The sequence below is a fragment of the Dipodomys merriami genome, unplaced genomic scaffold, assembly GCF_024711535.1.
Source record: "Dipodomys merriami isolate MVZ:Mamm:240054 unplaced genomic scaffold, mDipMer1.0.p SCAF_106, whole genome shotgun sequence".
Lineage (NCBI taxonomy): Eukaryota > Metazoa > Chordata > Mammalia > Rodentia > Heteromyidae > Dipodomys > Dipodomys merriami.
The window spans coordinates 3,670,766-3,682,539 of NW_027202338.1; the positions used below are offsets into that span (position 1 = coordinate 3,670,766).

The following is an 11,774-nucleotide window of genomic DNA, read 5'->3' on the forward strand; positions in this document are numbered from 1 at the left end:
TTCAAAGCCAGCCTAGGGAAGAAAAGTCCGTGAGAAGCTTATCTCCAATTCACTAAGCTGGGGAAGTGGGGGGGGGGGCGGGGAGAGGCTTGGAAGGTGGCTCAGTGGTAGAGTGCTTGCCTAGCATGTATGAAGCCCTAGGTTCGATTCCTCAGCACCATATACACAGAAAAAGCCGGAAGTGGTGCTGTGGCTCAAGTGGTAGAGCGCTAGCCTTGAGCTGAAGAGCTGAGGGGCAGCGCCCAGTCCCAGAGTTCAGGCCCCAGGAATGGCACTGTCGGGGGCGGGGCCTGAAGAGGAGAGCCCGGGGGCGGGGCACTGTTTGGGGCGGGGCGCGGTGTGTGGGAGGGGCTCAGGCTTGGCGCTGGGCCCGTCTCTTGTGGGCGTGGTCTCGTGTGGGCGTGGTCTCTTGGCTGCAATTCCGGGTAGGGACAGAGGTGGATGCGGAGGTGCTGAGAAGCATCTTGGCCCAGCACAGCCCAATTCGTTTTTTACCGCATGGACCGGGAAGCGAGGCGGGCGGGAAGGGAACACTGGTCCCGGTCGTATTTTTCTTTTTTAAATACTGGTCCTGGGGCTTGAACTCTGGGCCTGGACGCTGTCCCTGAACTTTTTCACTCAAGGCTGGTGCTCTCCCACTTGAGCTACGTCCAGCTTTTTGCTTATCGGAGATGAGAAGAATCCCACAGACTTTCCTGCCCGGCTGGGTCCAAACCGAGCTCCTCAGATCTCAGCCTGCAGAGTAGCTGGGATTACAAGCGTGAGTCACGGGATTCTGGACCCCGGCTCCCTTCCCCCTCCCCGCTGGCGGCTGCAGCCGGGCCAGGTCGGGGCGGGGAAGCCGGCCCACATCTGGAAAGCATCAGGCGCCGGACGTGCCAGGGCCCCGGGCCGGCTGCGGAAGGGGGAGGGGACCACGAAGCGGGGTCCGCCGGCGCCGAGGAGGGGCCTGGGCGTGTGCCGAGCCCGGCGCCTCTCCCAGCTGGTTTCCATCAGCAGCTCTGGCCTGGGCAGCCCCCTAGGACGAAACCCAGCTTGGAGCTGGGAAAACAGGGTGCTGACCCAGTCTTCCCTCCCTGCCCCTTTGGCCACCCCCAGAGGCTTTATTGGAGAAACGTTAAATGAACAGCAACAGTAAAGCCTAGACTCAAGTTCCCCGCCTGAATGTCTAGTAGGTATTTCACACTCAGATCATCAATAAATGTGCTCTTGGGGCTAGGAACAACAGCTCACAGGTGTAATACCAACTACTTGGGAGGTAGCAATCCAGAGGATCCCGGTTTGAGGCCAGCCCTGACAAAAAGTGAGCTAGACCCCTCCCACACCGCCACACACACCTCCCCAATCTCAGCCACTAGGCCAGGCACAATGGTGCATTGTGGCCCCAGCTAGAGGAAGGCCTTAAGTAGGGAGTCTGTTCTGGGCAGACCTCTGGTTTAAAAACAGAACAAAACAGGAGACACAATGTATACAACTTACATCTGGGGTGCTTTAGGATCATACCTGCAATCCTAGCTACTCAGGAGGCTAAGAATGGAGGACTATGATTGGAGGCCATCTTGGGCAGAAAAGTCTTAAGACTCTTCGATTAACGAAAAGCTGGAAATGGAGGTGTGGCTCAAGTGGTAGAGACCAGGTTTGAGTGAAAAAGATCAAGGGCACAAGAACCTGAGTTCAAGCCCCAGTACTGGTGTGTGCACAGAGCAGCTGCCTTCATTGGATGTGAGGAAGTTCATGTCTGAAGCATTACAAGTGTGGAGCGGCCTGGTGTAAGAGCAGTTACTGGCTAGCCCGCTGTGTGATTAAGTACAGTCTTCTGAAAACCAAGGAAAGCTTTCATAGTTGCTCCAATCACTCAGACCACAACCCCCTCCCAGCCCCTTCCCTTCTCTCTCTGGCTTCAGTTGCCCATATTAATCATGGCAGCTCTAGGTCTCCATTTACCATCCAAGAAGGGTATAATTATGGGTCTCACCTGGTTAAAAAAAAGGGCTAAGCATGTGAAGACAAATTATGTAAGAGTTCTGGCCCTGGGTGCAAGGGCAGTGTGGAATACCCAGGGAGACCCTGTCTTTAGGCAGGACAATAGCTATTTTGGTAAGAATTGCACCAACTTCCTAGGCTGGCTGTGAACCCTGATCCTCAGATCCCAGCTTCCTGAGTAGTTAGCATTACAGGCGTGAGCCACCAGCAGAGCAGAAAACCTGCCAATCCTGAATCTATACCTTTTCTATAAAGAAATCTCCAGGCACAAATGACTTTACTAAAAAGACCTAAGCACCTCACTCATGTATGCCTATGTTTATAAACACAGAAAGAACATGAAAGAGCCAGGTGTGGTACTGCATGCTTATAATCCCAGCGACCAGTGGGTGTTGCAGAGAGGATAATTTTGGTCTCAAAACTGTAGTCCTGATCCCCTAAAAGAGCTGGGAGTGGGTGTCTCAAGTGGTAAGTCCTTCCAAAAGCAAACAGCAGTTGCTCAATAAATGTCAGTCAACATAGCATGAGAATCCCCTACATATGGAACATTGTGCATTTATTTACCAAGAGGTTAGAAGAAACACAGGATCTGGCCCCCCTGTGCACTGGGGAGTCACCGTCATCGTAATAAATACAGTAATTTAAAAAAAAAAAGAAATGAAAAAGAAAAAAAAAACTGGAACAGGTGAGGGTCATCCAGTTTCCCCAACTCACTGTGGGGAGAGGCACGAGATATAAACCACCTTCCTTCCTCTCGTTCCCTCTCAAGCCTTAAATTGTCCAGGGCGAGAGGTGAAAGTCCTTTCCTGATTTGTTTTGCCAACTCCTATTTGACCCTCAAAACCCCAAGTTGGTGCTCCTTCCCTTGGGGGGAGAGGGGCACTCCGCAGGCAGCACTGGAGACACAGAATCCATCTGTGACCCAGTGTGAGGGGACGTCCCCGGGGTCCAGGGACAGGGAAGGGGCACTTTGTGAATGACAAGGGGCCACATCCGGGCACGGGATTGGGGAGGCGTGAGAAGGCCCACGGATGAGAGCCGAGAAAGGGAACAGACTAGTCTAAACGAACACGGAGACAATTAAACCCACTGCCCCTCTGCATACCAGGGCGTCCCTTCTTGTCTAAAGACTTCAGCGGTGGGTGCTGACGCGCGTCAGCCGGGGTCCCCCCTCTTCCTCCTGGGGTGTGGGGGGGGGCTTTCCAGCCGGCCTGGGCTTGCCATGGACTGGGGGTAGGGGCGCAGAGTGTCTTTGCGCACGCAATGGCGGTCTTTGGAAAGGTGGGTGCAGATGGGCCGGCATGTGGCGACGCGGAGGCCAGGACGCGGGGTGGGGTGGGTGAAGGGGAGCCCGAGGGAACCCCCGGATTCACACGGTGGTCATGACCTTGAGCGAGCCGGAGCGGAAGCGCAAGATCTTCTTCTTGAGCGCGTGAGAAGCCTTGATCCGCACGAAGACCTTGGCGGGGCCCCCGGCGGGCGCGCCGCCCCCCGCGGCCGCCGCCAGCTGCTGCGGCCACACGAGCCCCGCGCTGCCGTCCGAGTCGCTGGAGGCCGAGCTGAGCGCGGGCGACTCGGCCTCGCTGGCGCTCGACGCGCTCTCGCCGTAGGCGCCGCCGCCCGGGGCCCCCCGGCGGCCCAGCGGCCCCGCGCGGCCCGACGAGCACTCGGAGTCGCTGCCCGCGCAGCCGTACAGCAGGCGGCGCTGCGGCGGGGCCGACGGGGCGGCCGGGCCCGGGGGCGCGCGGGGCCCCGGGACGGCGCGGGGCCGCGCGCGGCGCGCCTCGGCGGCGTCGATCTCGGCGGTGGAGCGCCACCGGCGGCACGCGCCCGAGGCCTGGGCGGACAGCGGCGGCGCGGGGCCGCGGCGGGGCCTCGGGGGCCGCGGCTCCTCGCGCTCGGCCGTCGGGTACTTGGGCGGCCCGGAGGGCGCGGGGCCGGCGCGGCCCAGCAGGCTGGTCTCGGACTGGGAGCGCGCGGCCTTGCGGGCCCGGGGCGAGCCCCGGCGTCCCGGGGCCTCGGGCGCGCGGCCTCGCCGCCCCGCCGCCGTCGGGGTCGCCGCCACTCGCGGCCGCTCGCGTTCCCGGGGCGGCGACTGCTCCACGCTGCGGCCGCGCGTGAGCGGCGGCGCCTTGCGGCGGGCCGCGCGCCCCGGGATGTACTGCGCCTTCACCAGGCGGCCCTCCGCCGGGCTGTCGGGGGGCTCGGGGGGCGCCGGCGCGGCGGGCTCTGCCGCCGCCTCCGCCTCCCACGACGAGGCCCAGGCGCGGCTCAGCGGGGCCGGGCTGGCGGCGCGGCCCCCGACGCGCTCCGCCGACGGCTCCCGCGCGGGCCGCGCGCCCCCGGGGGGCGGGGACGCGTCGGGGGGTCGCTGGCGCACGCTGTTCTGGCGCCGCGGCACCCCGTCCGCGCCCCCGGGGCTGGTCCGGGGCTGGCCCGCCCCCCGGTGGCGGCGCCTGCGCAGAAGCGCCGAGATGTAGCCGTCCAGGGGCCGCCCGCCGCCGCCCGCCGCGGCCTCGGGGGAGCTGGAGGCCGGGCGGCCGCAGGGCCGAGGGCTGCGCAGCGCCACCGCGTGCAGCGGACTCGGCGTCAGGAAGGGGCCCGCGCGCGCCCGCCGCTCCGCCGACGAGCAGTCCGACCCCGCCGACGGGTAGGGCGCCGAGAAGGAGCGCGGCACGGCTGCCCGGGCGCCCACCGACTCCGGAGCGCTGGGACTGGCATCGCCTAGGGGAGGGTGCGACAGGGGAGAAGTCGAGGAGGGCAGGAGCCCCCCCATCCTCCCTCATCCCACCCCAGCAACCCCCCATCCTCCCTCATCCCACCCCAGCACCCCCATCCTCCCTCATCCCACCCCAGCACCCCCCCATCCTCCCTCATCCCACCCCAGCGCCCCCCCATCCTCCCTCATCCCACCCCAGCACTCCCCATCCTCCCTCATCCCACCCCAGCACCCCCCATCCTCCCTCATCCCACCCCAGCGCCCCCCCATCCTCCCTCATCCCACCCCAGCACCCCCATCCTCCCTCATCCCACCCCAGCACCCCCCCATCCTCCCTCATCCCACCCCAGCACCCCCATCCTCCCTCATCCCACCCCAGCACCCCCCATCCTCCCTCATCCCACCCCAGCGCCCCCCATCCTCCCTCATCCCACCCCAGCACTCCCCATCCTCCCTCATCCCACCCCAGCGCCCCCCCATCCTCCCTCATCCCACCCCAGCACCCCCCCCATCCTGCCCGCCGCGCTGTATCCTGAGTGAGGCTCCGAACTGCATCTCCACGGGATCCCGCACGACCTCTCACCCCCTCCCATCCCTCTCACGCCCCCCCCCACTCCCACACCTCCCCCCCCCACCCCGCCCGCACCATCCCCCCTCCCCAGACACACTGCTTCCTGGAGGCACAGCATAATTGTGTCCTGACCACGGGGCCTTTGCACTTGCTCTTCATCCATGCTTGCCCTGGAGTGGCCTCCACCCCCTCCTCCGCCGCCTTGGGCCCTTTCCTCACTGCAGGGAGCCCCCTTCGAATGTCACCACGTCTGGGAGACCCCCTCCCTCTTACAGGTAGGTGTACTGACTGCAGTTCCCTCGCAGGCCTCCAGGGGGACTTCTTAGCCCATTTCCCCAGTTTGTTTCTCGTCAGCACATGCAAATATCCGGCACCCTGTATCACTCATCTCCTGCATTAGTTCGGATCAGAACATCTGTTCCATGAGGCCAGGGTGCCGTCTGTCCTGGTCAGTGCCGGAGCCTTACTCTTAATCGGTTCTAGCGAGGCTCAGAGCAGAGGCTCCGCACCCCGTTGTGCAAACCAATAGCAATTCCTGTGAGGAAGGCCAGAGCCTCTGGCCAGAGGCTCCCCAGGTCCTCAGGTTTAACCCCATATGAATGGATGCACACAAGCCAGGAGGGAAAAGGGACGCTTAGAGATCACACCAAGAGCCGGGCTCCGGTGGCTCACACCTGTCATCCTAGCTACTGAGGAGGCTGAGATCTGAGGATCACGGTTCAAAGCCAGCCCAGGCAGGAAAGTCCATGAGACTCTTATCTACAAGGAACCACCAGAAAACCGGAAGTGGCGCTGTGGCTCAAGTGGTAGAGCGCTCGCCTTGAGCTGAAGAGCTGAGGGACAGCGCCCAGGCCCAGAGTTGGATCCCCAGGACTGGCACGCATGCGCACACAGGTTCTCCAAGCCTTCTCTCTAGTGGCCTGGTCTTGGCCTCCAGCCCCACCCGCTCACCTTACCTAGGGACTTGGGCCTCTCGCTGGCGTAGATGCCCCGGGGTTCCGAGGGCCCCAGGCGTCCGTAGGAGCTGGACCCCGAGAAGCCGCTGTCCCCGCAGAAGGTAGAGGGTGGTGACTCTGGGCCTGGGGTGCAGCTGCGGTCTTCATAGAAGCCTGGAGAAGCCATGCATGATCGGGGTTGGGAGAGAAGATGACAGGAGGAGGCGGGGGGGGGGGGGGGGGGGGGGGGGGAGCCCAGGGTGTGTGTGTGGTGGGGGAGTCCCAACCCCTCTCCTCCCCTGCTCACCCGAGCTGCGCCCGCTCTCCTGGTCCAGGCCCCCGGGTTCCAGGCTCAGATATCCCAGCTGCTGGCCGAGGTCCCATATGAGCCCAGGCAGGGCCTCCTGAGGACACAGGGAAAGCAGGGTGGTCAGAGCACCCCCAGACCTCTGTCCACTGGCCCCCACCCCCATGAGCTCTTGAAGGAGCCACATTCCAATTTCCAAAGGATAAAATCAGCACCTGAGCCCCAGGACTCCCTCAGAGATCAATATTCCTGTCCATCATCCCCATTGGAAAGTCCTTTGGGCTGTCTAACTCCTGTCCATGGTACAGCTCTCCTACCCCATTCTCTCTTAGGTTTGATGAGGCCCCCATCATCTGTCCTCCTCTCCCCCCACACCATTGTTCCCCCATCTGTGCTCACAGCTCATCCGACTTGGAGTCTAACTGCAGGTCTTCTTGCTGCATGAGTTGTTCACTGCTAAGGTGTTGCCTAGGAGACTGCAGGTTCCTTGGCCAGGGGTCTGCCTTCTCCTAGCCCCAAGTGCTCCCCCCTTTCCACCACCCCTCCAGCAAGGAGCAAGGGAAGTTCCTGTGTAAGTCTTTTTCTTTTTTTTGGTCAGTCATGGGGCTTGAACTCTGGGCCTGGGCACTGTCCCTGAGCTCTTCAGCTCAAGGTGAGAGCTCTACCACTTGAGCCACAGCACCAGTTTTCTGGTGGTTTATTGGAGATCAGAGTCTCAGGACCTTTACTGCCCGGGCTGGCTTGGAACTGTGATCCTCAGATCTCAGCCTCCTGGAGTAGCTAGGAGGCCAGGCATGTGCCACTGGTGCCTGGTTGTGCAAGTCTTCTTTAAGGGCTTCCTGTTGTGGCTGGACTCTTCCCCCTCAGAAAAAATCTCCATCCTAGTGCTTCCTGGAAGTTCTTCTGTGAGTCTAGCTTTAGTGGTACTGCAACATGATCTCCAGATTAGATTTTTTTCTTCCCCCTAGGTCCTCCTTCTATCTTGGCTCCATTCCCACCAGATATCTCCAGTGTGTGTCCACCACTCCTCAGAGAACCATTCCAGGTTGGACTGAATGCAGGGGGGCTTCCAAGACCCCTTGGACTTAACTTCATTTTGGAGGAGATAGCCAGGGTCAGGGAACACCGCACAGACCACAAGTAGCGGTGGCCAGGGGCTGACGGTTGACCCCAGACAAAAGCCAGCTTGTCTGGCTGGCTGGAGTGGGGGGGAGGCAGGGAGGCGGGGCAGGGGTGGGGTGGAGGAGGGAGGGGCGGGGCATCGAGGACAGACATCCAGCCAGGCCTATTTAGGGCAGAAAGACAGGCCGGCTCCTGCAGCCTCCACCCCCCCCTTCCCCAGAACCGGAGGCCCGGAGTCTGCTCTGGCTGAGACAGCAATCACCCAAGCGCCTGCTCTTACTCTGAGTATGTCACAACGCCCCCAAATTGTGCAGTATTGAGAACCCTTCTCTGGGGCCATGTCTGACACCTCCAAAGTGCCAGCTTGCCCCTGTAGACTCTGACACCCCCCCCACATCTCCTTCCACCCCTCCATGCTTTATTCACAGAATCAGTCCATTCCTTCTCCCATGCTTTTCCAAAATTGCTCCCTTCTCCCGTACCCTGCTCCCCCGCCTTTTCCATTTCTTCCCACATAGGATAAGGCCTCTTGACTTTAAATTATATACATTGTATGTTGATGATTGCAGTTACTCACTGGAGCAGATACTTGTGTCTGAATGCCTCCAGTGAAATACTACATAGCAGTTAAGATGGAGCAAGGCAGATTGGGTACTGCTAAGACACAGCACGGAGCAGGCCCTCAGGATGTGTAGCAGAAGAGGGAGGGAGGGCGTCAGTTAGTCAGGGGACATGTTCTTCACAAATGCATCATGGCTGTTGTCATCTGTCCTTAGTAAAGCCAGAGAGCTACACTCTCACTGGGCAATGGAGACTTAGAAGTCTACGCCTGCAGGCAGTGTGTTGTTAAATCGGTGCCAGTATGTATGATTGTTCCTAAAGGACTTGTCAGACTACTGAGCCAAGTGTGGTAGCACACACCTGGAATCCCAGCTACCCCAGAGATTGGAAGGATCAGGGTTCCAGGTCAGCCAGGACAAAAGGGCTCTTGAGAACTCCATCTGAACAATAACAAAACACTGTGGGCCTTGGGCTGCAGCTTTACCATTCCAGCTATGGCTGGAAGAAGATGGGCTTGGGCTATCTCCTGGTGTGTAAGCTGGCGTGACCCAGGTCAGTCTCTTGTAGGGTTGTTTTAATGTTGGAAGGCGTTAAGAACAATTCCCTTGAATAAGTGTCTCCGAACCTTATCAGAGCTGTGGGTTCCAGTTAAGGAACAGATTTAAACTGTTGCTTGCATCATTAATATCAGTGTGAAATGATATATATTTTTTGGAGGGGGGAGTAAATTCTGTAGGTTGAGTTTCAGTTCTGCTACAGGGAAGGGGAGACATTGGGGGAACAATCAGTGCAGGGGTCTTGCTTTCCCCCCCCCCCCGCCCAGGGTCAAATACCCCCATCAAATACTGCCCCAGTCCATCTCTCCTACTTTGCAAGTCTGACCTCATTCTCCCAGCTGCAAAAAAAAACCATGGAGGTTTAAAAGACCAGAGGTCCATGGCCTGAATACTGCTCCCCCTCCCTGTGGGGGCTCCACCACTTGTGTGTGTGTGTGTGTTCATGTGTGTGTGCAAGGCTTGTATAAGCAGGCCTCCCAGGTCAGCCAGACTTTTCAAGGGCATCTTTAGGACCAGGCCCCTTGGTCTGCTTCCTGAAGCCTGTATTCCTCTCCTTGCGCTTTCGTTTCCCTAGCGTTAATTCAGTAGCATTTAACTTCAGTGAGGAAGTCCTTCTGCAAGTCTAACTTCAGGCCTCCTAGCCAGAAGGGAGCTTTTTCCTCTTTCCTTCCTGGGAGTAAACAGGACCCAAGCAGCCCCCGCCCTGGCCTGGCCCCAGGGTTCACGCCGGGTCAGGTCTGGTCTCCAATAACCCTAGTCTCTACCTGGTGGAGAAACCCTGGTTTCCTTCGGGCAAGTCACAAGTCTGGGCGTCAGTCTTTCCTTGCTTTAATGCGGAGTAGTGTGGGTCCCTGGGTGAAGGCAGGGGCGTGGCTAAGTCTCCACAGATGGGGTGCAGGGATCAGAAGCGCCCCTCCCCCTTGGAGAAGGACCCCCCCTCACACACACCAGAGGCTTGGCACCTCCTTCCCTGGTGATGGGTCGAGTTCTGCCTAGTGACTCGTGTGGGGGGTGGGGACAGGGCTCCCCACCAGCCAGGAGGAGGGAGGGCTATGGGGGAGGAGGGGGGGTAAGGCCAGGACACAGCCGGCTCACCCTGCTGCCTGGTCCCCCTCTCCTCCCGAAGGCCAGGCAGCTTGGGGCGCAGGGGGTGGGGGAGCTGGCGTGGAGCCCCCCCACCCCGCATCCACCTCTTAACTTTGGGAGGGGGTGGGGCCTCCCACAGCTGTTTCTGGTTGGAGAAGAATGCGCGGGGTCCCACTCCGGGCTGGGCCGGGGGCGGGGCCGGCGCGCGCCCGCGTCTGGCTGCAGCCCCCCTCCCCACTTCCCATCTGGGGAGAGGGGGGCAGTCGAGGTCAGCGACCGCGGGACCCTCCCCCCCCTCCTCCGCCACCGCGGCTCAGGTTTCCCCAAACGGGAAACTCTGACCACACACAGGGCTTGAGGACGGGGTGGGCCGGGGGAGCCGGGGGTCTGTGGGCTGGGGGGAGGGGAAGAGAGAGACTGGGGGGGAAGATACAGAAATGGAAAGAGGGAGGACCAGGGAGTTAGAGATGGAGACCGGGCCGGGAAAGAAGCCATCCGAAAGTGAGAGAGATGTGGTGGGCAGGGGCAGAGAGGGAAACTCAAGAAGGGGGGGGGGTTCGAGACCCTCTTAATGGGGGGCCTCTGTCCATCCTGCGCGCTAGGGAGGCCGGAAGTCGGACCACCGGGCCTCCCCTTGGGTGTAGGGAGGCCCGGGGCCTGGTGCGGGGGGTTGGGGGGCGCCTTGGCGCAGGGTGATCCTGGGGGACCCCTTCCCCTGTGCCCCCGTGCGATCTCCAGGCCCGCGGGGGGGGGACTTGGCGAAGATGCAACCCCCGCCCCGGCAGTTGGGGAGGGGGGTGGAGCACAGGGGCGGCGACTCTTTGCTTGCTGTGTGACCTTGGATGAGTCGCTTCCTCTCTCGGAGCCTCAGTTTCCCTCTCTGTGAAATGGGGGCTAGGTCCCCCTCCCCCCCCCCGGCTCTGATCTGGCAGGCTCTGCGGGAAGCCAACGCGTGCATAGTACTGGGACCCAGGTTTGACACGTTCTTGGCGCCCAGAGGGATCGTCCACCGGGAAGAAGAGGAGGGGACCGGGCCTGTCCATCGCCCCGGCGGAAAGCAGACAGTGCTCCCCCCCAGTCCGCCCACCCGGCCTGGGGGCGGCGAGGCCAGGTCCCACCCATCACCCGCCCGGACTGCGGGGTCTCCAAGCCCGCTCCTCGTCCCTTCTGCCCTCCCCCATCTGAGCATGCAGACCCCCGGACGGACGGACGGACGGACGGACGGACAGGCGGCCCCTCACCAGCTGCTCCTCCAGCGCCGCCGCCGCCCGGCGCGCCGCCGCCGCGTCCTCGTCCTCGTCGGCGTCCTCGGCGTCCTCGGCCCCGGCGCCCCCCATCCCGGGCTGGGCCAGCCGCAGCGCCTGCCGCACGCGGTACTCCTGCCGTTCCCGGAGCCAGTGCAACTCGCACAGCCCGGCCAGGCTCCCCTCCAGCCAGCCCCGCAGCCGGCCCCGCTCGGGGCTCACCGGGAACGAGAAGGCCCGGATCATGGCTGCGGCCCCCCGCCCCAGCCCGGCCGGGCCCCACGGCCGCCCCTCTCTCTCCCGGTCCCACCTCCCCGCCCGCTTGGCCGGGCTGTCACCGTCTCATCTGCATAGACGCCCGCCCATTGGGCCGCCCACCCGCGCCTTATCTGCATAGACACGCCCCCCAGCGACACAGCAACGGCCGCCTATTGGCTGGTGACCTCTCTGACGAAGATGTTCAGCGGGGCACTGGCACCGCCCAACGCGACGCATGCTCCGAGCGGACCTACTCACTTCGCTTCAAGGCAGCCTCGCCACGCCCCCTCGTAGCGGGCCTTTGGGGATTTGGTCACGCCCCCTCCCGACGCGTCACAATGAAATTAGCCCGCCCTCGTCCCGATACCATTGGTACACGCTTCCCCGGTTCTGCAGATGGCTCCGCCCTCTTGCGGGCGAGCTCTGGCTGC

General features: G+C 61.8%; 1 protein-coding gene across 1 annotated transcript; it reads right to left on the minus strand.

Moving 5' to 3' along the window:
* Nucleotides 1–2,522: 2,522 nt before the first annotated feature.
* LOC138811964 (dapper homolog 3-like) lies at nt 2,523–11,370 on the minus strand. The gene is made up of 4 exons (XM_069999921.1): nt 11,083–11,370; nt 6,516–6,612; nt 6,230–6,382; nt 2,523–4,707 (listed from the first exon to the last, which is right to left on the minus strand). Exons 1-4 carry the CDS (start codon nt 11,329–11,331, stop codon nt 3,353–3,355), a joined length of 1,854 nt encoding a protein of 617 aa, XP_069856022.1. The 5' UTR covers nt 11,332–11,370; the 3' UTR covers nt 2,523–3,352.
* Between the last annotated feature and the right edge of the window lie 404 nt (nt 11,371–11,774).